The sequence below is a fragment of the Acanthaster planci genome, linkage group LG08 (assembly GCF_054643075.1).
Source record: "Acanthaster planci isolate LZ-2023a linkage group LG08, COTS_SCS, whole genome shotgun sequence".
Lineage (NCBI taxonomy): Eukaryota > Metazoa > Echinodermata > Asteroidea > Valvatida > Acanthasteridae > Acanthaster > Acanthaster planci.
In genome coordinates, this window is record NC_141784.1 from 4708203 (window position 1) to 4735941 (window position 27739).

The 27739-nt window shown below is 41.6% G+C and overlaps 2 protein-coding genes and 1 non-coding gene across 5 annotated transcripts in view; 1 reads left to right on the forward strand and 2 right to left on the reverse strand.

Annotated features, from left to right (window-relative positions):
* The first annotated feature begins 49 nt into the window (after positions 1-49).
* LOC110974525 (speckle targeted PIP5K1A-regulated poly(A) polymerase-like) lies at positions 50-11236 on the forward strand. Of its 3 annotated transcripts, none has more exons than XM_022226242.2 (9): positions 50-151; positions 364-456; positions 1498-1702; positions 2888-3145; positions 3930-4184; positions 5796-6001; positions 6435-6664; positions 7017-7082; positions 8571-11236. In XM_022226242.2, exons 4-9 carry the CDS (start codon positions 2960-2962, stop codon positions 9917-9919), a joined length of 2292 nt encoding a protein of 763 aa, XP_022081934.2. In that variant the 5' UTR covers positions 50-151; positions 364-456; positions 1498-1702; positions 2888-2959; the 3' UTR covers positions 9920-11236. The 3 variants fall into 3 exon arrangements, with proteins under 3 accessions (XP_022081934.2, XP_022081932.2, XP_022081933.2); XM_022226240.2 differs by having other exon boundaries at positions 1498-1688; XM_022226241.2 differs by having other exon boundaries at positions 1498-1688; positions 3930-4121.
* Positions 11237-12265: 1029 nt separating this feature from the next.
* Positions 12266-27739, reverse strand: part of LOC110974527 (D(2) dopamine receptor-like) — a 28057-nt gene continuing 12583 nt past the window's right edge. The window contains exon 2 of the mRNA XM_022226243.2: positions 12266-17985. Coding sequence (XP_022081935.2) covers positions 16745-17985 — 1241 coding nt within the window. The 3' untranslated portion in view covers positions 12266-16744. The remainder of the gene's footprint in view (positions 17986-27739) is intronic.
* On the reverse strand, positions 14566-14639 carry Trnan-guu (transfer RNA asparagine (anticodon GUU)). Its single transcript has one exon. It is a non-coding gene; the product is annotated as a tRNA-Asn (tRNA).

Genomic DNA, 27739 nt, shown 5'->3' on the forward strand with positions numbered 1-27739 from the left:
GCACCCTGCATGCATGTTACTTGCACATGTATGTGTATGCGGGAGATATCCGGCGATAGAGGGCGACGTAACACATAAACGTAGAGCCTCAAAATACGTTTGTTTCATGTCACCTCGGCCTCGTGATGCCGCAGTCTACTCGAGTTTGCAGGTATTAATTAAAATGTACAAACGAAATTTGATATTACTGACATATATGTATATATGATTGATTTTTAATGTTTTTAGATTGGTACAGTAGAAAAAGAAACGGGTTGATTTTGCAAGCTAGGTTTGTGTGATCATGAAGGAAGGAATGGTGTGATGGTCCTACCCGTCGTTGAATGAGTGAGATAGTCCTGTTTTCTTGAAAATTTGTTGCAGATTCTAGAATGGACACGATGGAGAAGTCTGAGTTTATTAAGGTCCGTGGAAGGAATTTTGTTTGTCAGCTGTGTGACATTAAAATCACTTCAGGTAAGCCCATATATTGCTTTTTTATGTATCAAGTAGGCCTAGGCCTATATTACATTGCAACTATGCTATTGCAAGCCAAGTTGTAATCGCATCTGTCACAAGTCATTCGGTTGTGTCAACTCACAAGCTGTGAACTGTGACAGTCATTCTTTTGTCATGGTTCATCTCGGTAGTTCTTACCTACTGATTGGTGAAGTGACTTGTGGACTGACTTGTGATTGACTTGTGGACTGACGTTAACTTGTAATGAACTTGTGACTGATTTGTGATTGACTTGTGGACTGACTTGTGATTGACTTGTGGACTGACGTTAACTTGTAGTGAACTTGTGAGTGACTTGTGATTGACTTGTGGACTGACGTTGATTTGTAATGAACTTAACTTGTGGACTGGCTTGTGGACTGACTTATGCTAGCTTCACTAGTTTTTACTTTGTACATGGTTAGTTGTGATTTAATACTAGGCTAGAACTGGGCAAACCCATGCATTAGAACTGTGGAGGGTTGTAATTTCCCAATTCAACTGGTAACGTCCAGTGTACTGTAAGCTGGTCATTCCAGACCAATTTAAACTCCCTCCCCCGTGACCTGACTCAGATCTCCTGAAAAATTCCTGGAAATACCTTGACATACAAAATAAAAGAAAATGGAGTTTCAGGTTTAAAACCTGATTTCCTGGTTTTCTTGTTATAACCACTGAAACGTTAGGTGCTGTGCCACATTTTGGCACCCATGAACTGTACAGTGTATATTCTTCTCCATTAAAGATGGAAAGCTGGAGACTGGTGTGAAGGCTACATGTAATATTTGCCCGCGGTTTTAGATCAAATTAAAAAATCAATTACATGTACCATTTACCTCTTCTAATGTGGAAGTTATGGGCCTCCAAAATCTTACATGTGTACGAAAATTCTGATTTGCTAAAATTGTGCATTGTCAACATTTATGGTGAAACTATTCTGAAGATACAGTGAACGCATTCAATCCTAGACCTGTAGACATTATTTGCAAGACTACATGTAACCAATTTATCTTGTTGCAGAGAAAGCAGTCGATGATCACCTGACAGGGAAGAAACATCAGCGGCTGCTAAGTCTCCGAGTCAGCCGCCAACAGCAAGTACAAAGAAGTATCTTTGTTGGAGGTTTGAGTCGGGTGAATGGGGAACCGGAGTTGGGAGACTACTTTTCAAAGTTTGGAGAAGTGACGCAAGTTATCATCGACAAAGAAAAGGTGCATTTTGCCTGGTAATGTAATACTTCCAATCAGCATTTTAAATGATTTGAGCAGTGTCTCTCAATTTTTTTTTAATTCATTATTTTGTTGAATTTTGCCAATTTAAGTTTCAATGTTCATCACGTTTGCTGATTTGTGGCATAACTATAGATTTGCAATGCACTGAGTAAGTTCCAATGAGAGATTTTCAAGATGTTTGGTGGAGACAAACACATCCGTCATTTTCTTATGTTTTTGTCATGTTTGAGTTCACACTTGCATATGCTCAAAATGATGCCAACAATACCAGACTGGTCATGTGACACTGACAGGTTTGCAGCAACCGTGTCAAAACTCCGCCATGAGGTTACTATTGCATAGACCTATCTGTTCGACTTAACCCTAACCCTACATAGTACTACGAATTACTAGTTGTTGTAAAATGTAGTATTCAGTCCTGTCGCTTGTAAGAGGACACGACCTTATTGTTCTCTGAAGCCATAAAATAAAATAGATAAGACAATGTACCATACATTGCTGTGGCACTATGAATGCATGGCTTTATTGTTCTCTGTACGAGTAACAATGGAAGTAACCTAGCCAGAGGTAGTAATCTGTAGTGCTAGGTCCTTCAGGCTCAGACTATTACTTAGTATTTTGTAGTACTGTGTAGTGTAAGCCAAACAATGTGCTTGGCTTCATCTGTGGGCTTTAGGTAGTAAGCTTTCATTGTCACTGTCCAACACAGTCATGCACCATGTTTAAATATGACGGCAGTAGCATGTAACAAATACCATTGCGTGTATCGAAATAAGGGATTTATAAGTTAGATGAAGAAGGCCAGGGTTTGCCCTTAACTTTTTTCTCGCTTGCCAGCTGGACCAGCAAGGCATTGGCATTGCGGAACAGAAGCTCCAGCTTGTTTTACTGCCGCCGCATTCATAGACTTCAGCATTACTTCTGCTGGGCTGGTGCCAGGGACCGAACTATTCCTGGTTGCAAAAGGTTTTATTTTATTTGGTTCAAAAACCAGCAGCAGCAAGAGGGCGTGCATCACGATCAACTATTTCATCGCTTATTTCAGAATATTGTTTTACTAGACCGCCGGACTACCCAGACGAGGGCTTTTGCTAGACCGCTGCGGTTTTTACTCAAATTTGGCTAGCGGACCAGCGTTAAGATTGAACCCTGAAGGCTATCACTTGCATTCTCAATAGGCTCACTATGCAATAGTGGAGTTCACCAGCCCAGAATCGGCCAAGAAAGCCACCGAGGTGGAGAAACAGCTCATGAATGGCCTCAAGATTGTGGTCCGGCCCAGGCTGCCAAAAAATACCCAGCCACAGACCATGGGAAGCGGCCCATCAAGGAATAGACAGACAAGCAAGGGGACAAGTCAGGGGATTGGACAGACCAGGCAGCCAGAGCCTGAATTGGATGAAAGACTGCGGCGGACACTACAGCAAGCAAAAACAGTAAGCGAATTTCCAGACTTCTAACATGCAGGCTTCAGTCACAGTAATGCTCACGAATGATTTCCTGTATTATACCTACATTGTACCATTTGAAGACCTTAGTCTCCTTTGTTTCATCAGTCCATTTCTCTAGTGGTTACTGGGCCAATAAATACTCTCCAGTGTGCAGGTTGTTCCATATTAACTCATTTATTGCATCATCGTAATTCCATTGGACCTTTTGTGGTGGTGGATAGTTGATTTCAGGCCTTGCCCTTTTGTAGTCCCAAGAATGCAGTGAAGTCACAGGTCCTTCTTTACTTCTGATTACATGGAAATGATTTGACAAAAGGCCTTGCTCAAAGACATGGGATCCTGAATTCATATCCTGCTGACAAATAAGATTGAGACAACAGGTGTAATTGGATATTCAAATATTTGGCTTTCCATTGGATGTAATCTTCAGTTTTACAGAGTTCCCGCAAAAGCAGAGACAAAATAGAAATATTTTACCAAAAATGAAATAAGAAAAACTTGCCTTATTGTTAGGCATGTGCATCCAGGAGCCTTTGAGTTTGCTCCTAATACTTAGGAGTATCATAGGCTTTGAGAATGTAATTTTGTAACCAAAAATTTGATTTTTATTCCCTTTTTCTTTAAATTTGAAACGAAAATATTTCAAAAATTAGATATTGGAAGATTTGACAAATGATCCAATATCTGAATATTCAAATAGTCGGCACAGCCTTTAATCTTGCACAGTGATATTCGTCACGAAGATTTGTCGTCACCTTTGCTTCTTCAGGTACCTGAGCAGATGTCTGTCCTCGTTCAGCTTTCAGCCCTATCCCAGGCAGACCAGAGACTGCGTGGTCTGATCTGCGACCTCCTGCAGGGCGTCTTGGAGGAGTTGCTCCCGGGCTGTCGCGTCGCCCCGTTTGGCTCCTCCACCAACGGGTTCGGGGTGCAAGGGTGTGATCTGGACGTCCACCTTGAGGTGAGCGAGCTTGCACCGGGTGAGATGGGAGAGAGGTCCTCACTGGCAAGAGCAGCTGAAGAGGTATTGTTTAGGGTTTAACAAAAGAGGGTCATCCAAACCATGGGTTAATAAATTCATTGCATCGGTTTGGCATTCGAGGCATGTCCTTTAGCTTTGTGTTAGGTGCTGGGGTTTACAGTTGTTGGTTGTAATCAAGTACTATTGAACACAGTGTTGTGGTCAAGTGCACTGCAGTGAACATGAGTACAGAAAAGTACAGGTGTGCTACTTCTTGCTTGAGAATGAGTGTGAGTACAAATATGCTGATAGAGCCTTCCGTAATGAGGGCTGTTTATAAGCCGAGATTGTTTGTATGTTACCTGGGTCATTTGATGAAGCAGTTTGCATCTGTTATGCTATCTCTCACATTTCATTTTTTTTTTTTTTTTTTTTCAATTTCACCACTATGTTGATCAAATTCTCAAAAATGTAACAGTCTTTGCTACATTGACTCCAGAGCATAGCAAAAAGAGGCAGATGGCCAAGTCATGGATAAGTCAGACCCTTTGTGTACAAAACCAGTGGGAACCATTGACGTGTAAGGATCTGGTCACATGCTACTCTTATTATCCACCCCGAATGGAACCAAGAGAGGGCGTAGTTTTCCTAGCAACGAAGGTCATAATGTACTTTGGTGGGAACTGCTCTCGTTCAGGAAGGACTATGAGATTCACATGTTACGGTTGTGTGGCTACCAACAAAACAATCCCTCCCTACCAGTGTGGTGCTTTTCAACCGACGAGGGGGTGCTTCTGCTCAAGGCAGATTGGCAGATCATGCCAACTTTGTATCTGTCACATATCCTCCACTCGGAAGTGGTTGAAGACTGTTTCCAATATCATACCAAGAGAAGGTTGAAGTAACCTTTAGGAAGACGTAATGGTTTCATTCTTTAACCACTTTGGACCGGGGGAATTTATTAATTTTGATTCTGCTGGGCCGGAGTATTTTTCATTTTTTTCTGTTTTCAAAATTCTGTAAAAATTCATATCTTTATTTACTGGACACTTACACCCACACGAATGACTGTCTGGTGGCTACTCTAAACTGACAGACAACATCTATTGACGTCAGAGTATCTCAGCCAGGCCTGCCGCCTTGTGAAAAGAGCCCAGATTATGCAGTGTTATGTAATTTTCTTTTGTTCCCGAAACTAGCACAGTGCAGTGCTGACATCTTTTCAATAGGGGCCAGATTAGTGTGCAACGGTACTGTGTGGCTCATCGCTGCAGCGGTGGATCGCGTTTGTCCCTAGTTGTAATCCGCTCACACTGCATTCCACAAACAGTGGTATACTGTTTCAAAACAATGCTGGATTATCTCCGCTATTGCCAGTGAAAAAATGTTGATAATTCCCAGCAGCCTGGTCTTTTGTTACGTTTTACGAGTACGAGGACTTTTGTTACAAGGCCCAGTTCCATTTGTCCGATTTTGGACACCCCGGCTGTGCATCGAAAGAGTCCAAAACCGGGCTCCCCGGCAGCAAGTGGTTAATATCATAAATGGTAACTCTGGTTCAGTTCTCACTGAGGACACTGTGGATATAACTCAAGTGTTAAATAGACACTGTACTGGGAGCACGTCACACGTGTAGTCACTACTGAATTCTGACTTCATTTGTCAATTTTGCAGAGCCCGTCCAGTCCCAGGGATGACCACACCCTTTTGGACATCACTTCAGCCACACCACTCGACATACTCACCCTGGTCAGCGATGTCATCAAGCGTTGCGTGCCCAGCTGTCACAACGTCCATGTCATTCCCAGCGCGAGGCTGCCAGTGGTCAAGCTTACCCATAAGGAGTCTGGAGTGCAGTGCGATATCTCAATAAACAACAGGTGCATTTGGTCGAAAGGCTCTCAGAATTTCAAATCACAGAATATGTTGTGAAGAAACACGAATCCATATCTCTCTGACTTGACAAAGAAACAGCTTTTCTTTGTGTCCACATGTATCTTTTTGTTATATTTGATAACAAGACTTTCACTAATTTTAGTCATTTTTAATACTATTAATATAACTTCCCACTCAAGGATTTGCCTTATGATTAGCTGATAGCACATGATGTGATCTTTACTATTTCACCATGCTCTCAAAATTAAAACCTTCATATAAAGTACACAAAGCATCCTCACTTTCAAAAGTATCCATCCTTGCAGTATGGATATACTTACTTCTTGGCACAATTTCACGGTATCTACATCTTGAAATGTTATTTAGTGTAGGATACACTAATCCTAATCCGTCCACGTCTAATCTCCACATCGATAGGCTAGCTCTGCAAAATACCAAACTCCTCCAGTTCTACAGCCAGCTGGGTCCCCAAGTGCGCCCTCTAGTGTTCACCATCCGCCACTGGGCCAAACTCCGCCAGCTGGCTGGGAACGTTGGCGCGGGACCTCGCCTAACCAACTACGCCCTGACGTTGATGGTGCTGTTTTTTCTCCAGGCCAAGGACGAGCCTGTGATTCCCAGTGTGGCCGAGCTACACCAGACTGGGGGTAAGCGTCGTCCACTGTTAGACAAGCATGTCATTTCTTGTATGCAGACATAAGAACAAAAGAGGTCCCCGTAATGCAGGTGTTGAACCTTTCATGGACTTGCCCCAGGTCCACACAAGATTCACCCTCTGCAAAAAACAGCCTTAGAGGAGATTTGTGGTCATGGTTATCTGCCAGGAGTATTTAGAGACGAACATTGAAGGAAATGTGATGAGAAAATATCATGTTACTGTTGGCCACAGCCGGGTGATTTGATCAAAGTCTGATTTCTTGCATCCACATTAAATTGGTGCTTTCTGTATCAAGTTCGTTCTCATTGGTCTTTGTTTGTCAATTTTTGACTGTCTTACAGATGGCTGGGATAGTGTGTTTTCCATTAAAGAGGCTACATCAACAGCCAAACCTTTGCAGACTCAAGGTAATTATTTGGACGTTCATCTTTCCAATATGGAAATTCTATCAATCCTAACCCATTAGATCCTTGATTCACAGGGCTCGTGAAATTTAAAAAAATGAAGTTGCCATTCGGACAGGAGAGTCTAAAATCTGGTTGCCCGAACTTCATTTTCAGTTGCCCAGCAAGGAAGTTTTAGCCACACATGGTCTCCAAACTTTCAGAAATTACAGTCATTTTCCTAGTTCCCGATCTCTTGAAATGAATAGGCCTAGGCCTACCCACCTATTTGCTATTGCTCTGCAGTATTACACGCTAAGACGACTTTCTTTTTTGAAAGTTAAAATAGAAGTCTTGCAGTACAAATTTTACTCCCAGAAAATTTCAAGATAAGGAATTCTGGCTAAATTTCAAATTCGCGCTTCGATGTTTTTTGACGGTTTGTCAAAAAAAAAAAAAGCACCAAAAATCAACACCAGAAAAATTACTAGTCGGTGGGTCACTCACTACGCAATATACCATGAAAGTTTTTCCTAGTTTCAGATCGCGCATGCAAGTAGGCCTACATGTACGAACGTCATGAACTCAACTACATATGCGTAACAGATTTGTACGTGACGTAATGGGGTCGTCAACTTTGTGGCGGGGGGGGGATTTGTGATCGACGGCTCGCTGTGCAGCAAAGACAAGTCAAAATTTATGCAGGCTATCCATGTTTATGCACTGAAATTCTAATATATAAACTAGTCCCCTTTAAAATAAAACTTGCTTTAACAAAAAATATGCTTGTTACAATGGTTTTGGCAGAGAAATGGGTTTACACTTGACTACTTTTTATGTGTAGTGATCTAGAACTGGCTAAACCGATCCAGAACTAGGAAAAGTGTCGTCGTCACTTTTGTCGATCTTGTAAGACAAATTAAAAGCTAAAAATTTGAAAATATACATGTACAAGGTAGACCTCTGACCCCATTTCACTGAAATTTGATGATAATTGAGCTGTAATACGACTGAATATAGTTTTAGCGATCTGGAACAAGGAAAACCACTGAATACAGACGCCGCTGCATTGTTCATGCCAGCGATTCGACCGTACGTACCACGGTGCACATACCCGAACATGTACAGTTGTGCAACAATCAAGGTTAGGATGTGGATCTTTTTTGCAGTCTTTTTTTTGTGATCTTTTTTTTGGTGCAGAGTGCTGAAATGGCCAAAACGCCGGGCAAAAAAATGTGTTGCCGAAAAAAGGTGCTTGCCCGTCGGGCTGGCAGCCTGGAACATTTGGTTGCCCGACAAAATATTTTGGTTGTCCCGGGACATCGGACTACCGATTCTGCGAGCCATGTTGAAGTGGTATTATGGTTCCTGCTAGTAATCAATTTGAGTTAGTATTTTTAGCACAGTGTCCCACGCACGAGATTCTTAATCTCTTCCCCCTCCCTGCCACATCTCCAGACTTCAATCCACCTCCTGCAGAAAGTCAGAAAAATTGTCATTTTGTCCTGTCAGGTGATCTTCTCACAGGATTCTTCAGCTTCTACAGCAGATTTGATTTCACCACCTCTGTCATCTGCCCTCTCTCGGGAAAGACAGCTTCCCTCTCGGAAGTCTTAAAGGGGGGTCGGGATGATTCCGGGAGAAGCTTCAAGGCAGGGGCAGTCAACGTCCAGGACCCTTTTGAGCTATGGCACAACGTCACGTTGAATGTGAATGAGAAGACTGCCCAGAGACTGTCCGCAGAGTTTGGCATCGCTGCCCGGCTCTGTCAGTCCGAGCTGATGCAAAAAGGGAGAGGTGGCTCTGAGGGCAATCCTTGGGGTCTCCTGGCATTATTCGACCTAGCCAACTATTCCTCCTCCAAGTCTCAGCCCTTGTCTAACATGGCATCAGCCGGCAGCGGAACATCTGCGTCAAGTGGAGCTACAATTGAGATCAACCTGAAAGCCTCACACCTCTCGGAGAGGTTGATCGCAGAACACCCAGATCCTGGCGACTTGAAATTAGTTTGGTGTGTGGCTGTGAGAAAGCTGCTCTATCGCGTTCTCACAGAAGCCTTGAGGTTTGAGTGTTGTTGGTCAAGCAGCCAAGAAATGGCAAGTCCATCCAAATTGACTCAGACTAGTGAAGCAACAGGGCAACAGCACCTTGGTCCCTGTCAGACCACAGATGAAAAGATCCCAGAATCAAGACTGCCCTGCCCAGCTGCTACCTCTGAAGAAGATTCCAACAGGAACTTTGATGAGCCACCTCCCAGGAAACGTTGTCGAGTAGCAGATTGTCAGGATGGTAGTCAGTCTTCAACATTGTCAGATGATTGTTTGGATGGATCAAAGCAGGAGGTTTCAACATCTACACAGAGTGCTTACCCATGGAGCTCAGCAATGGAGATGTTAGAGTGCACGGCATACCATCATGTCTGGCTTGGGCGACGCAAGGCCAGACGTCAGCTACAGTTGAAACGCAGATCCACAGACGGTCACTGTAACCCTGACGGAAAGCAGTCGATGCAGCCGGGATCTTGTCAGCAATTCACACACATTTCACTGCCTGACTCTAGCAAGGTGTCTCCTAGTAAAGACGGATCACGTGATGTGCAAGTCGATTCCCAATCAGCCAGTGACAGTCTTCTCCTTGAGAGCCAGGTCACAGATGTGATCATTGCCGAGAAGCAGCAAGGAGACTGTGTGTCCCCGTCGCCTGTCTTAAAGTTTACCCTGGAACTCAGGGATAACGTTACCTGTGGAAGTACGGCTGTGGTTATGCGCTTCTTGCCAAAAAGTGGAGACACGGACTTCAAAATGTTCCTGCATTTCTTTGATTCTTTCTTCCAAAAGATTTTGGATCATTGTAAAATTTAAAAAAAAAGAATAATTACCTTGGGTTTTTTTTTGAGGGAGGGTACTTTTTGAGTATCGCTCTCAGTGACATGTTATATCAACAGCACACACTCAAAGGCACAGTTGCCATTTCCTTTGGAAGCGTGGACTGTCATTATTTGAAAAGTAGGTTTTCTGTTAACCTGATGTTGGCTTAGTTTGATGACTTTCTACACAGACATGCAGTTATTGTTTTGACTATTTGTTCCTCCTATGTGTGGCAATAGGAAATGAACAGAGTCTTTGCATGTTAGCCATCTTGTAGAGCAGTTCTTTTGTTCATCAGAGAAACCTCCTTTGAGCACTAGCCTACAAGATGGCAGCTATGCAAACCCTCCGTAACACATACAAATTCTTCATAGCTTGGAAGTGGTTTATGTTTCAAACTTAACCGTTGGTAGTGTCTCATCAAGCTACCTGTCCACCTGTCCCAAGGACTGGCAAAAGCATATTTGGACTGGCGGTTATTGCTCCTTCAAAATTTACAAGCCTTTATTTTTTTACTTAAATCTTTAACACTGATGAACAGCTCTTCACATTCCTTCTGAAATAATGGTTGCAGTGGAAATATGGCCTTGGATAGGGACTGGTCAGACAGGTTTTAAATCAGCTGAGAAGGGACAGGTAGAATTTTTATTCCTTGATGAAACAATCACGGTTGGAAGCTTGTTTTCTCAGGGCTTGGTCCATAACCCTAATTGCCAGCGTGGTGCTGCAGCCCTTTTCAAACACATTTTTTATGGCATGAGTGTTAACTTAAAAGTACTTTTCAGTCAACCCAACCCAAACCATGGCTTCCAAATAAATATCCCTTTCACTTTTCATCTTGAATTTTTGTTTTCACTGTTTTGCACACATCTTGAAGGTTCCCCTACATTAATTTTTCTGTCATTTATTCCAAAGTTTGTCGATCGATGCTAACTCTTAGGAACAAAGTTACATTTATGTCTGTACATAGTTATGCACATGTTGCACTGTTTTCAGACAAAAAGCAGGGTTTGAAATCTCACACTCCACCATCCATGGGTATATAGATGCCACATACACATGTACATGCTGTGGTGTATATTATTGAAAAGCTGTGCAAATTGGGGGAATTTGAAATTGATTGCTTGTTGCAATTGTGCATGTAGTTTGAGAGCTCCGAGCTCGAGGTCTCTAGTTCAAGTCTAATGTATCAAGGCTATTTTCACGGGGATTTTTTCCTTGTTAGAGTTATTTTTTTATGAATCATACAATTTTGGCTTTTAGAAATTGCTTTATTGATTAATATGAAATAATTGACAAACAAAAACTGGATGTATCGGTGATCATTTTGTGATTTTATTTTTCACTTTGGTTTCCTTGCCATGAACAAAATGTTAACATCTACAATATCGGATGTAATCGACTCTAATTCAAGTTAAAGTACATAAAAGGTTTTGGTGCCATTGCAAAATAGGTTTTCCGTTCGAAAGTACATTTTTTAACAAATGATGATAAACCCGTCATTTATTATTAAAGTCCCTCGTTTATACTCTATAGAGAAATGCACTGGTAAACCATTGTCGTGTATAAAGTACGGTAACAAACATTTCACGTTCTCTAGTCGGATTGCACACGTCAAAACAGACTTTTCTTATTTTCCACCCAAAATAAAATAAATATTTTTCATAAACTGTTACTAAATATTCACTGTTGTCTTCAAAGTACACTTCCAGATCGAATGTTTTTTCTGGTTTTATGAAAAGTGAGAAAGCAGTCCAGAAATGTACATTAGTTAAGAAGAGATTATCAAGGAAAATCAGATTTTATCCTCATGTTGATTTTCATTGATACAGTCTCGTCCTGGATGTCAAATGTACACCCACAACGATCCCAAGTCGACTAATGATTGCTGACATCCATATTTCGATTTTGGATGAACTTGCTGTTTGATGTTCGGTGCAATTTAAAGCTAAACAAATGGCTAGTGATAATATGCCTTATATGTCACCAAATTTCTTCAAAGAAATTAAGAATGAGAGGTATTTTCCAAATTCTTTCCTCAAAAATCTGTGTTCTTTTGTTGGAGCAAATGCGAATGCCATTATACCATGGATTGATTACATCCTTTCAAAATGAACGAGTCTTGACTTTGTAGTTACTCCCACAGGACGAGTGTCAATCAAACTTGCATTTTGGATTTCATAAATCTCTTACACCCGGTCATTATGTGTGATTCCTCAGAGTACCGTAATAATTACTAGCGTCAGGCTTGTGTCTTAAGCGAGGAATATTAATCAGCACTCCAGGCTTACCGTCGTGCTCAGGAATGCAAATTTTTAGCGAGAGTGCGGGGAGAGGGGGACAGGCCCTGTGTGATAAAGATTGCGTCCCCCGCCTCGACACGTTTGATGAGCATTAGAGCTGAAACATAGCAGGCATGATATTGCATATTTTTTGCTGCGTTCCTACAACGTAGGTTACCCCGAGTATCCTTTGGGAAGGAATGTTTGTACGCTGATTGACGTCAGCTTGACCGCGTACTGTATTTCACCCACTTGAAGCATGAGAGAAATCCCCCGTGCCCAATCGTGACTCCAGTGCTGTATGTTGATGTGCGCATTTCCTTCTAAATAAAGCGTACTTGATTTTTCTCCGCACGCCAGAACAAATAATATGTATTTGAGGCTTCTCAAGTGGACAATTTCAACGTCAGTAATGTCCCAGGACACGGAGAGCCGGTATTGCTAACGCGACTATACTTCATCAGCATCTCACCAAAATTTCATGACCGTTTTTCCTCAGCCTGTTATTCCTTCAACAGCCTTTTTGCTATTGCCCCAGAGAGCAGTATACCCCGCTCACTTAACTGCCATGCCCCACGCGGACAGTTGGAGGTTGTTGTCACGGACGTGTATAAAAAAATCCGGACTCGCAATGCCCTTAATCATCTTATAGAGATCATTGAATCCACTAGCGGTTGGCTTCTTTTCATACAAAGGCGTTGCAAGTCCAGGTTTTTTTTATATACGCCGTGGTTGTTGCAAGCAGGTTAAGGGAACTCAACCCACCCACGGCCACGTGATATCAACAGATTCGTTAAAGCTTAGCCAATGGTTGCCAACGTTTTTAGCCGTGTCACAGAGATTGATCGCAACTCAGTGGTTTTTTTTGCTCTTCTGAAAGAGCAACGATTTGACCCAACCTTAACATCGCACCCTTTCGCTCAGAGAAATAAAGATGTAACATTTAAAAAGCCCATGTACTGTTCTTTTAATGCAGTTCTTGTAAATGCCCGTTGTGTCCCATTCAAACTGATGTTCAATTATTGTGCCATTTTAGAACATTTAAGTACATTTTTATTGGCAATGCACACGTGATTTTGCATATTTATGCGCGAAACTGTGATGTCATCAGTGGGATACATGGTATCGCTAAAAATTTGCCAGAATTTTGGACACTTTGCTGAAAGTCGTAAATTATGTTTACTTTGATAATTCGTTGTTTGTTTTCATGAAAGTAGGTCAGTGATCGAAGTGTTTACATGATATTTTCAATGAGTAGAATTTGGGTTCACAATGTAAACATAACCCCCACCCCGAACAGTGTCTCCCTGTAATGACATCACATTTAAACTGTTTCAAAAAAGTAACCAGAAGAGAGATGTCGGGTAATTTTCTGAAATTTTTGAGGAGTAGAAAGTATTACAAAACACGTTCCAAATTAAACTTCACATCATGGACCCTTGAAGCCTTTGATAAAAACGGACATAATAGTGTCCGTTCGCCATTGAGCTCGTGATGGTGTCTTTTATTTCCAGTTTCTCGAATGGATGCAATTTGGCATCAAGGCAGCATGACTACATGTCAGTCATCATCAGCATTGCTCATAATGAGTACAAGATACACCAGGTTTAAATCAGCAGGATAAATAATGTGAAAACAAATCATCCACTGTGTGTGTTCCCAGATCTGTGTGGAAAAATCACACGTCTTCTGCTGTGGTGTGAGATACCAAGTGCACGGCAACCTGACTGATTCTGAAGCATGCGCCCTGCAGCCGTGGGTATTTTCAAGTCCATTTTGAATGGATAAAGAACGAGTGCTTGACACGTGCCGGCACATGAAAACATTTTAAATATATGAAAAAGGAATGGGACATAATAGACACTTGTCCGAGTCTTTCGACAACTAGTACAACCTTTCCAACGCCTTTGTCCAAATACCCAACTTCTCACCATAAAAGAAAGTCGCAGCACCCGATATCTAAATTCCATCTTGGCTGGTGAAAAAGGTGCGAATACAATACTATATAGGCAGGAAACTTCATGTAAAATATACGTCAAAGCAGGAGACTACTTGCCGCCGTTCAATAAAGCATAATAGAAGATAACGTTACTCCCTTTGTGTCGGCTTGATTTAAGCCTAATTAAGGCATCATGGGATATTAAGTTGGTCGAACTGATTTGAAATTCTGTGTTTACGTTTTGGCGTATCTGTCTGCTTAGGAGGTGATCCTTACTTTCCTCGAGGTAGGCTCACTATTTTTAAATATACATCACGAATAGTGTAAAAGATCAAAAGGTACACATAATTTCCTGTGGCTTTGGACTTTCGACTGCCGATATATACAAATAGTGTAAAAAAGCGGCAAAAAAGTTTCTCCGTCCCTGGGTGGGCTCGAACCACCAACCTTTCGGTTAACAGCCGAACGCGCTAACCGATTGCGCCACAGAGACCGAGGACAGGTACCTTTAGCCGTGGGCACCACTTTAACCTATTTGGGACAACACATATGTCACTATTGTCCTGACATTATTCCGAGTGCTAAGCTAAGCTATTTAACTTTTAAAATTTTGAACAGGGTTGGTATAGTAACGTGCACCGCACTATACTAAACTATTTGAAAGCATAAATGAAACTCGCTATTACCCTTTATAAGCGATTCTGAAGGCAATAGCTAGTTTGAACACATACATGTCTTCGTTTGACTAACTGTAACTGGCTATCTCAGGTAATTCAAATTGTTCGTTCAAACTAGACCAACTATGAGTGTACTTTCGCACATAACTAAGTGCAGACTTAATAAAGAACAAATAACTGACTTAAGCAAGAAGCGTTGCTCCGAGATATATGTAATCGCCATTATCCATTCGATGAGTGAGCAAAATGATTACAGGACGCGCGTTATGCTACCTTCTCATGATAAAACTAGTTTCCTTTCTCCGTCAATTACATTTTTAAACTGCAGGTGAAAATATTGCCAGGGTAACAGGTTAAATGCAACAGAAAACCTCACTTTAAGCTGTTTGTATATTCACTAGTCTTTTTGCGACTCGATTTTACCACTAATTTTGCGTGGGCTACATGACGGATATTCTAAGATTGCCTTTGTAACTAAACCTTAATTTTCTGTGATAAAAGCCATATTTGTAAATTGTCTTTTCCATCAAAATGTTGGAAAGGTTTTGATCGAACGTGTTTTACATTTGACTTGGTAAATGAGTAAATATTACTCAGAATATCGTGAAGAATCAGTAGGCCTATACATCAAATATATAATCTACAAGTTCAATTCATTTTGACATGAAATTGCGAAGTGGCTTACTGTTTACGGCAGGGAAGTTTTCAAATTATTCAAGGATTTCGTAACACAATAAAAGTATGTTGCATCCTCATCTTAGTAACTGTTATGTTTTCCATACTGAAACAACGATTTTCCTGCACCTATGATTAAAAAGTGCATAACCATTTGATAAATTGTATACGGAAAGACTTAATGGCGGCTAAAAACTTGGGAACTCAACTTTACTCGTGCCATGTGTGACTTTTCACCACTGGCTTTGAAGTGGAAAGACAGCTTGAGTCTTGAATAAACAAGAGGTCACAATTTCAACCCAGGCTCATACCATAAATACTTCGTAAAAGTGAAATTTTCAGGCACAGACAACTACGTGTGCTTCCTTTTTCATTTCCAAGTTGCGTCATTTATAGCACTGGATAAAAGTCGAGGCTTTTTATCAGGTGAAATAAAGATAACATTGATATCGCCTAATGCGTTAATCAAACTAAGATTATGAGCGTTAATGACAGACTCGTGTGGCAGGACGTAGGCCTACGTGCATTAGTCGCGAAGTGGGAAGTTATCACTCGGTTATTTGGCTGATTAAAATAAGCACACATGCACAAAATGTCGACAAACCCTCCCCCGTGGTTCCAATCCCTTTCTTCTGTATGCTGTGGTTCCACCCACCCCTGCCCCAGTGGCAATATCCGAATTACTTGGCTACGGTTTGAAACATTTATTGACGAGTCTACGGTAGAGGCTGCAGTCCTTCCCAATAGAGTCACGTGTATGTGTAAGCCGCAGCCAAGCAAATCGGACATGGCCGAGCCATTAAACCTGAAACACCGTGTAGCCAGGGATCACGCCCCAATAACACAATGCAACCTGGGAAGTGGTGAACAGGGATCACTCAGAGAGAATACGGCTTTTGAACATAAATCGTGAAAAAAATTATATAGGGAAACTGACTAGGTTTTTAATACATGTACTTAGGCAACGTGATAAGACAAATATTTTGAAAATCCCCGCAAATCATCCACAAGAAGGCACAAGGTCTTCAATGTGTCATCCGAGATCGAATCAATTTGAGCTACATTTCACACACAATATATCGTTTCTTTGATGTTAAAGTTAGTCATATGTATACTTTTCTGGGCTTTGGATGTGAGTGATGGAACTTTTTTTCACGATAACAGCTGCCTATTCCTCTGCGTACAAACACGAAATTGCACCATGAAGTCTTAGAGGGTCTTTTTTGTAAACCTTTGATAGGCAATTTCACTTAAGAGTTTCATTTTTTACATTGATTACAGACACCCTGTTCTGACGAGGCATCTTTGTAGATAGGCAGCACCTACAGGCACCGCGTGGGCTGAAGAACCCGCAGAAGAACCGTTTGAAGCCACTCCTGAAATTACGGTTCAGCATGCCGTAGATGAGCGGGTTTATGGCGCTGCTGGCGAACATCATGTACACGGAGAAGATGTTGAGGGCCGGAGATACATCCCCGTCCCAAGCCGTCTCCAAGAAGTTGATGAAAGTTATGGGCAACCAGCACAGTATGAATGAAGTCAGGACAGTGCATACCATGACGGTGACCCGCACGTCATCCTTAGGGGGTCGGAAGTTGCCCCCTGCAGTTGCTTTGCCAGTAGGGGCGGTTTTGACCGTCTTCTCGGTCTCTTTTTTGGTGCTGCCCTTCTGCCGCTTCAGCATACTACCGTCCCCTTGCTCGGGTGCAGACGAGGTTCGGCAGACCCTGGGGTGGGCACTTTTGGATCGTGAAGGGGTGGCTTCGTGCGCTTTAGATTGGTCAGAATGGTCTGTTTGGTAAGACACTGGCACGGCAATAGTGAGATTCTTGTCTGCAGTCTGAGCCTCGCAGTCTGGGGCATTGTTTAATACCTGTAGGAACCTGTTGTCGTCTTTGATCTGTGCTTCTGCGAGGGACCACGACCGCCCTCTGTTGGCACTGTGGACTCCCGGTGACAGGTGATGGCCCAGCGTGATGGGTTCTGGTGATGCGGGCGATACAACCTGATCCTTGTCACCCACATCACTCAGAATCGCCGCTGGCATCTGTTGGGTCGACGGGCCAGGAGGGTTACTGCCGACCGCTCCACTGACCACTGAGACCGCACTGACACTGTCGGCTTGCGGTGGTCCCGTGCTCTGCAGGCTTTCCCGCCTCGCGGCTGCCGATAAATGCCGCTCGACCGCGGCGTTCAAGTGCCGCCCAAAGCTACTATTGCTGAAGTTCCGTGAGACCGACCCGTCCTTCCTTCGTGTGCTGTGACTCCGCATCCTTTTGAATTTTTTCCTCACCAGTCGGAAAATGGCGGCGTAGGCAATGAACATGACGACAAAAGGAAGGAATATGCCCAGTGTGAAGACAAAGACCGTGTAGGTGATCTCTGTGGACCATTTCAATGTGCAGATGGCTCTCTCTGCAATGAACTCGTATCGTGACCAACCAACGACTGGAGGGAAGGAGAGAAGCGCTGACAGAAACCACAGGCCTGCAGGGAAAAGAGAAGAAAAGAGAAAGGGGACTCACTTCAAAATACAACACAAATAAATACATTTCTGGATCTTGTTTTTTTTTTAATCACTGCATGCACTCAGCTTCGGTGTTTTTATGAACGCACAATCTCGTAATATTCCATTGCGTGAAAATGTCAATAATGTTTGTACAGACAATCCTATCCCTAACTCTGAATAAATATCGGCTGTTTTATCATGTCAGTATAAAACAGCATCTCTTTCTGTAATCTGTTTTCTGATTCGAAGTAGGATCTGTTGATCAGTTCACTCCCTTACCGGGGAATAAAGGTCTTTGCTGCGTATGAATCCGTGTGTTAGCGCAATTAGGCATGTCTAAAGGAAGGGTATTTTCAATAGGTTTTGTTTACAAGTTGGCCACTTTGGATTGTAGTTGCCAAATCCACTTTCATTGAACACTGTGAAAATGAGACGAAGCATGTCTTTTTTGCCATAATTACAGATTTAAACTCACTTTGAAAAACATTTTGTTTCGGCCTGGACAAAAGGTGACACGACTTTTTAAACACACTAGATGGAAATATCTATTGAAGCACAGGAATGGGTAAATTGTCCCTTTGTCTTTGTTCTATACACGAATTAAGTTTTTTGGAAGCTTTTTAGCGATCGCTTCGGTTTCGATACAAGATGATCGACAGGATAATAAATCGTACTGTTTTTCTAAACCGATTAATGGTGTTGTTTATGTTCATATTATTATTATAAAATGTTAATTCATTAAACTTTCGCGGCCTGATGAAGACCGTGATGTAGTTTAAGTTACAATCATTAAATTAAAAACGCATTCAGTAAAAGATTTATATCAAAGTATCATGACCATAACAGTAAAGACTGTGAAAACATAGCTCAGAAGCATACGTGCTGATAAAGACATTAAACACGACCACTCCTTTTATATTACTTATGTCATATTATAATTATTATATCATATATTGTATATATCCTTGTATGAGTTGCCACAGCGTAGCCAATTAAGCAGTCTAGCCACGAGTGTCAAAATGCAACGGGCTCTAGAATTTTTTTTAAATGTGACTAAGAGCAAAATTGAGACGGGTGAAAAGAGATCACAGAATGCAGAACCGGAATGGCGAAGGTAAATGGTGAAAAGCACAAAATAAATACAAAAATCGTTCCGAAGTCGACTATTTTCTTACTTGTGTTTTCAGTAAAGGCCTAGAACCTATTTTTGTAATCTAATCTACACGGGAAGAAAATTACATTTTGCAATAGGAAGACGAAGTCCAGACTACGGGCCTGATGGATCAGACGAGAGACAACGAGGCGGGGGCAATTTTATAACCGGTTTTGTCGCCTCAGATGAACAAGATTGAACTGTATAGATCTTAATTCACAAATGTACCGCGCGTGTACCGGACAACAAAAGCTTGCCATGCCGACAAGGTTTAGGCCTACGGGAGTCTGTGAAATCATAATGCCACAGCAACACGGCTCTGTTCAAATGACACGATTTCACAGGGGTAACGCGTGAACCTGGATTATTCACGACTTGTCTTGAATATTTTTGCGACGTCATGAATTTATGAACGACTTAGTTGCGAAAATTTTCGGGACGTAGTGAATGTCACAACGTCGTATGTTTCACTCTTTCGTGACTAAATTCACTACTTCGCAAAAATATTCACGACTAGTCGTGACTAAATTCACGACATCACAAAAATATTCACGACAGGTCGCACATACTAATGTATGTCCCCCAAGGCCACCATAGTAACCGGATGATTCAACAGACTGACTAGACGACATAGTCTGTGAATTTGAGGAACAGCCTCATCGAGAGGACAGGTGAACTGAGGTCGCGGGGGGGGCACCCCCAATACCCGGATTTCGTTTCCGTCTCACGTTCGCCTCTGAAATCAATACCCTCTTTTAGGCTTGCTGCGTTCAAATTAAATCGAAATGCTTGTTTCGCTGGCATGTACCGACAGTTCCACGTCTTGTTGGTAGTATTTGACTTATAGTGACTTCAAAGTCCGAAGATGAAAAAAAGGGCGAAGTCAGAAACGGAGAATAACCCCATTATTGTTGGAAGCAAAAAAAAAAAAAACTCTTCAAACCTTGTCAGCGAGTTGCTGCTCAGGGTCGTGGCTGGGGGTGGGGCGTGTGAAGGGTGCACGCCCCCTATGAAAAATCATCCTAACTGTTTTGATGTTGTGTCTTCTTCCATGGAGACAACTGGTCACCAAAACACGAACTGCACAGTCTAAAGTCGAGCAAACGAGCTTATCTTCAACCAATGTACAGCAACGATTGTAGCTTGAGGGATTTCAATGGCTTACTTATGTCATTTATCGGGGACAAGATCTATGCCTTTACATCCATTTGTTATATTGGAGAAAGTTGATTTCTACGTAGGGAGAACACTTTTCACAGAATACTGATGAATTTAAAATACATAGGCCGAATGGTCTAGTATTTGCATTGTGTGGATGATTGTGTGGTGATTTTTTAACTTTTTAGGGGGAGGGGTGTGCTGAAGAAATTCAAATTATGTAATTTTAAGATTTCGGGTCTTTTTTAAGATTCTTCTATACGATACATTTTCCCATGTGTAAGAATGTAACTGCAAACCAGTCATTTTCTGTTTTGTTTAAGAATGAATTGTGTCCAACAGCGATGCCAGTAGGGGTCATTGTCCTATGATACACTGCGGGTGGGTAAACGTGTGGCTCATTTAAGGACCATCAGAATTGGGACGTGAACAGAATACGGGCGGCTCAGAAAAGATACGCGGTCACAAAAACCACTCTGTGTGGTCATTGCGAGAATTCTAACAGACTTATTAAAATAAAAATATTGAAGGGTCTCCAATAACCACACAAAGCGAGGGTTTTTTCCCGACGACAGCGTACGTGCGCCATTTTATTAAATTTAGTGTATACCGCTAAGTGCTTCTGAATCCTTCGCCGGTGCTTACAGAAGAGGAACAAGCACCTCCACCCCGCTGCGTCTGTGATCCATTTTATACTGTTTAAAGCAAATAAAAGTGTTTTGAGGTGGCTTTAAATAAGTATGTTTAACATACCAGCCGGATGCCTCGTCACACGACAATAGACCGAGTTCTTCAACAGTAATCAATTCAGCATTTGTTTATATATTTAAAATGAACTTTGGAAGCAACAGCAGATGATTTCGTCGGGACTCGGGGCAGGTGTGTTGCTGACAAATCTTGCAGCTTTCAGTCGTTTTTTTATCCTCTGTAATTAAAAGCCATTCCCGTCACGAACTCTGGGCCAATCAGAAAACTCAAACTGTTTTTGATACTTATGAATAATTGGTAACTGTGAATTCAACTCAAGCGTTAGGAAGCCATTTACCCCACTGAACATTCGTAGCCGAGCATGATGTAGTCATTACACTAAATATGAAATTCCACTCACATCTGAAGAACATTTGATTGGCCACAGGGTTAATTAATGTGCACGGGCTACATTCCTAAACCCAGGACAGAACTCAAAAACCCATGGAGAGTTAATACGTTCCCGTAGTGACTGTGTTCGGAATTTTTTAGGTTTTTTACAGACAACATTTGGGATAAAATACGGCAGCGTTAACGTCATCGTGTTTGCATATTATGAGAAAGAAAGTCAAAATTAATGTTCCCATGTCGAGGCTGGCCAAATAAGACAACAAATCTTATTTGGTTGACATCACAATTAATATGTAAACTCAGGACTGTTTATGGCTGGCTTTCAAAGCAATCAGCGATCACATCAGAATATTTTCAGCAGTGGCGTATTCAGCTTTTGGTGTAGGGGGAATTCAAAAGTGAATGTGGCTTTGGGCTCTTTCAACATAAGTTTGGGGAGAAAAAAACCAGAAGCCTTACTCGCCATCCCGACATCCTTGCTTTTATTTGCTGATGTTGTTTTCTGAGGATTTTGGTGTTAATGTTTGATAAATAAATGTACCAGCTACTTAATTTCCTACTCACCTTTGAATTATATTCTTTGTTTAAAAAAATCCATAGGGGGCCAAGTTGCCCCCCCCCACGCCATTGATTTTCAGTGACGGAGCAACTGGGTGCATGTCATGGCGCCAAAGTGAAAATTATTTTGTGGTAGAGAAAAACGAAGCCCTGAACCTCGGTAAATAGGGGATAACCCTCCCTTGCCCAACCTCATGCATCCTCTTCAAGTCATGGTTTATTCATTTGGCGTCTCACATTTTGACACGAAATTTATTCCAGTGTGGGATGTACAGTTAGTTATCGCAGGGCTGCCGGTCGTATGTTTCTCATAGATATGATGAGGACTACTCGCTCCGAGACTTCGAAACGATTAAAAAGACGACAAAATATTTCGACTAGACTAAAATTTGTATACACGTTTATGCTTTACCCATTTTATGTAAATAAACATCCTAGACGTCATTGGCCCGAGCCCGAAAAAGATAAACAAACTCTTTAGTTATACGTTAAACAGCATCAGGTATTTAGTTTTTGTGTAACCTCACAGCTGTCGTCAATTTTTCTGTCTTGTGTGAACTGGCATACAATGTATTCGTTTCGACAATGCGGACAGTACAAGCAAATAATTCCCTGCAATATTTTAGTTCATGCATTAAGGCCCTATTGCTAGCACCTTGAAAATCTTTTACCAAAGGCAACTGTGTCAACATTGTGATTAACATCACATCGCCGTGATAACGTCAGAAAGGAGTCTTGTTTCGATGATGCATCATCACGCAAATCTATGACCAGAGGTAACTGTGCTAACACATGCAAGATTGGAATCACATGGCCGTAACAACGCCGAGAAAACACTGTTATCATACCTTAACTTTTTTCTCTGGGAGCACGGTTCTTAATGCCTCAGGCGGGCCGGCAGGGCTTATCGTCATGCCGAAGATGCAGTGTGGGGGCATTTGTGTTAAAGAATAATGGTGTGGAAGTTTGTTTTTCGAAGACTACACGGCCGACTCCTGCTAAACCACTTGGGTTTCATGCGTTGTATTTCATCGGCTACTTTCAACTTAACTTCTGATGCAATCAACCTCCGTAATTTTCTTGCGAGACTCCTTGACCTCTAACTTAACATCCTGGTTTTGTACCGTCATACCTTCAACGAACACTGATAAAGTCATCACTTTAAGCAACTGAGATTTGCCGTATAGGAGCAATAAATTTGGAACACGAGACAGAAACGCAGCATCCTACCCAAAATAGGTTGTAACGGAGGATTAAGTTTCTTTGGTACTTGACAAAGGAAAAGCAGAAGTAGAATGGCACGCCACACGATTTGTGATTTTAACTTCTTCTGATAATTACGTAGCTTGTAATTGATGTCAACAGATTTTCATAAGTTGCTTGCCAAGTTGAAGCTGGCCATTTTTAGTGCCTCGGCGCGACCTAACTCAGCAAAATTAATTTTTGTAAAAATCATTTATGGACAAGCTTGCATCCAGGATTAAATAATGATGTTCGCTTGAATTGTTGTAGGGACGTTGCATGAAATACTTCCATTAGGCCTACCTTCATTTGATTTGTTCCGACCAACAAAGAAAGCCCACCAAATTTCACAATTAGATCAAAGACCAAACAGAGCATAATATGCAGATGAAATATGATTAAATCAATAATCAAATATCAATGATATTTGCCCACCTAACTTAGGCAGAATTTTACTTTGATTGAATGTGAAGTATTGGAATTGATCCTAGCCGGCGTGCGGGGATCATAATCCCCTTCCATACGGTTCGGACTTGAGTTACACTCGAGCACGTACGCCTGATTACTTAGCGCCAATTAGCTGAACACTCCATTATGTACGGGAAGTAATCGATTGAGTCTAATTACTGTGTGAGTGGGTGTGGTTTACGTTGCATCGACGTCACTCTTACGAAAAGGATATTCTCGGTAAAGGGGACCCATGTGGTAATGGCCCGATGATATTCCTTTCTGCCTGGGTCTCCGTACTTTTGTGGGGCACTTGTTTTTATATTTGTCGTCATGTATAATCCAGAATGCAACGGAAAGTCTTAATCCATCACATTTGTTAAAATTGTCTTGGGGCGAAATATCCCGAGATGCTGGAATACTGATTGCCGTGTCCCATGCGAAATATATTCAGTGCAAGAAAACGTGAACAATATCTCTCAGTTCAGAAGAACGCATTGAAAGGGGCATCGCGATCACAGGCGCTGGAGCCGACAAAGGATGAAAGAAACCGCTAGTTAACTTTTCCCCCTGGGAAGGCAAGAGACGAGGGGCTGCAAAAAAAGATGAACTGCAATGAAAAGGGATTTAAGTATTTCTCCCTTATTTTTAGGACTGTTGAATTATTTACGAATTCATTTTCTGCGCAGGATTCCCTCAAAAACACACCTGTGGAAAACAATTCCAAGATGACACTTAAATTTAGACAATGTTTAAGTGAAAATGGGCAGGAAAATAAACTGTTGTCAGCTTTCTGATCAATTTTCGAGTGAGAAATATATTGGCTGTAAAGGTAAACGAAAACCATATTAAGTTTTGGGCCATCGTCACCCGGTCGTTGAAAATTACTGCAGGGAAGCGATTTCTCTTATCTATTTATTTAATTATTTATCTATTTATATTCATCCAGCAGCACATTTAGCGCCAATAACAGGATGAGGTGATAATTTTAAGAAGACCATGAAGAAATGGTCCGTTTCAGAGGCAGGATTTCAGAAAAATCCTGGACAAAGATTCCGGGGAAAATCCACGCATTCAAGGGCTGAAAACCCAATGACCTTCAACTTGTCTGGTCTTAAATCTCTCCGAGATATAACACGACTGGCCAGCCCCTTTCATTAGTTGCCCTTATTTGAAATGGGCCATTCGCATCAAACTTTCCGGGAAAACATCAAGCCTAACCACTTTTACGGCCTTCCGCACGAAGAAGCCAAATGAACTCAATAACAAACCAAAATCTAATATTTCCATTGAAAGATGGGGTTCCAGTCAAAATAAACGACAACGGGAAGGCATTGAAATATGACCGCTTACGGTCACTTATAAGAAATCACGTAAACAGTTTCATTATCACGGGTGTTGACCGATTCCCACGTAGCTTTTCTGACGCACATATAAAATCTGTGGACATCCAATATCACACCTTACTTACACACATAAAAACCCGTGAGCTTTCTCGCTCAGAGTACCCTAAACTTCATGTTACGCACACAATGACTAGGACCTAGCCGAGCAGGCTCTGCAATTTCAAAAGGTGGCCAGATTTACCGAGGGGGCAAAAATAAGATGGGGCAAGCGGCTCATCGCTGTACCTTTCAATGTTGAAACCCATGAATGATTTGGCCCCTTCCGTCTGCCCCAATAAAGAACCGTTGTTCCCGCATCCTGTTTGCGTAGCTTTCAGCTTCAGCGGCGACTGCAGGCATAAATATAACCCCCCGTTCTTCATTGTCAAGAAGTAATTGCTCCTTATCTCTGATATTCCCAAGGGAAAGATGAAGGTTTACTTCATCAGTTAGAAGACCGTCTCCTGGCAGCATTGTATACCTTAAAAAATCTTTCTGGGGCAAATTGTGCGTCGTGAGTTATTTTGTATTGCATAAACTCAGAATCTAACGGCTAACCCGTTAGATTTTGGTCTAGATTCAGCCATGCTGAAAATGAACTTGAAGTGAGCATTTGTCATCACAAACCGGCACAAACCTTTCGATATTCAGGAAATAGGCTCCAACCGAGAACCACTTCTAAAAAATCTTTTTATTTTCATTTTTAATGAAAGTGTCTCGTTTTCTTGAAATGCTTACTGATGACTCTATATATCTTCAGCCTGAAAAATATACTAATTTTGTTTGCAGATAATTATGGATGATATTGCATTTCCAATTATTAGTGTTGTCCCGTTACAGAACGCGTATTCTGCGCCGTCCAACGTCTTTCAAAAGGTTAATAATTATGCCAACACAATAGGAAACTATAGACATGGCCGTCATAAGAGGAGGAAGAGGGCGTACCCCTCCCCCTGAAAAATTGGAAATAATACAAAGGAGGGAGAAAGAGCGGCAAAAAAAGGGGAAGAGCTAGGAACAAATATCACCATTTTGCTCGAAATATCTCTTCCACCTTCAATGGTCTGTCAGTTTGCTGGTCTTGTCCCCCTCCCCCGGGAAAATCCTCGCAACGCCCTAGGATGATCGTAGAGGTTGGCTACACGATTCTGTAATGTTAGATCAAATATTCGCTCAAGCAAGTTTCGCAGCAAACGTTTTCTGAAGTTAGGTTCGCTTAACTTTTCCATGTTCCTAAAGCACGAATCTGCCTCAAGCTGATATAAAAACTGGTAAATGCCTTACGATAATATTGGGGACATTTTTATCTCGTAGTACAACAGTACGTCCTAAGCCAGAATGTTACACTTCAGCAAAGAACGTTCCGAGTGATGAACTACATTTACCTTATTCTTTATGTTCAGATATAATAATCATACCCCATGCGCTTATACAATGTAGGTACGTGGCCTCAGTCGACATGCATCAAGCTTAAAATAATATAATATCAATAATATCAATAAGTCACATAAAGAATGACAATTTATTTTTACTAAGGCTGGAATTCTGTGCTACTTAGAACATTAACATATGGCATGAAGTATGGAACGTGTGCAGATAAAATTGGAATACAAAACCTATTTTAATAAACCGGGCAAAGGCAGGTTAACCGGATTCAAAACTTTTTGTTTTGGAAGGTAAAAGACATACCAGCCAGAAAAAAGGCTCTCAGTGAGGAATGACGAACGCAAGCGTGGATGATTTCAATCGCAACATTTATTATGACAGATGAAATAGCCGGCATACTATTCTAGCAATGCCAAGGATACACAAATATTACAGTCAGTGGCGTAGCCAGTTTTTCCAGGCAACTATTTCATGTCAATTAACTCTTTGCCTCAAGGAGGCATTTGTTTTTAGGAATTCACATGCAAGTATTCCCATGTTCAGAAGAGCTCAACTCCAAATTGATGGGTCTTCATTGTTTATTATGCCTTTTGCAAAGGCTCAAAGTGCTGCTTCTGAAAAAAAATCTACCAGGAAGTTCGAGATTGATGCGCACTGATAGACGCACTTGTCCTGGATTATTTGTTTTGTTATCCCGAGTGGTTCGCTTCACGCCTGCGCGATAGGCAGGCAAAAGCAAACACGAAGCAACAATTATGTAAGAAATTGTCCTGCTCTTAAACAGATTGATAAAGGAATCGCAAGTTGGAAAATACGAAGGGGGGGTGAACAAAGCATCGATAAATGCTCAAAAGGTAAATTTGAAGAAAACATCGGGACAGATCATTTTCATGCTTCGTGCCATGTGATAAAAGTACAAAGTAAGGATCATTTTAGAATCATAGACTATTTAGACGTGGAAGTCTCTGATATATATCGCAGCGTTTATTTATGTAGCGGGCTGTCTGCGTTATTGCACAGTTCACTCACACACGGAACCACCATTTTTCTTCTGCGTGGGATGTCAACCGCCGACAAGTGCAACTCTTCATATCCTGTTTCTTCGTTACACCACAAAATAAGATGACGCGCAGAAAAAAATCAACTGAAAGGACACCATGATCCCTTGGCCAGAAATGAGAATAAGTAATCACACTGTTCTATTCAGATAGTGTTTACAGATCCACGAAAAACCACAAGGTCAGAAAGCAACCGGGAAAACTCCTATGTTTAGTTCAGCTGTTTGGTTGGTTTATTTCCATACAT

Excerpts from the sequence above, each read along its gene's own strand:
- LOC110974525 (XM_022226240.2), top strand. The coding sequence starts at position 372 with ATGGACACGATGGAGAAGTCTGAGTTTATTAAGGTCCGTGGAAGGAAT. Across the intron at positions 1,689-2,887 it reads TTATCATCGACAAAGAAAAG|GCTCACTATGCAATAGTGGA; the intron begins GTGCATTTTGCC and ends CATTCTCAATAG. Across the intron at positions 3,146-3,929 it reads CACTACAGCAAGCAAAAACA|GTACCTGAGCAGATGTCTGT; the intron begins GTAAGCGAATTT and ends TTGCTTCTTCAG.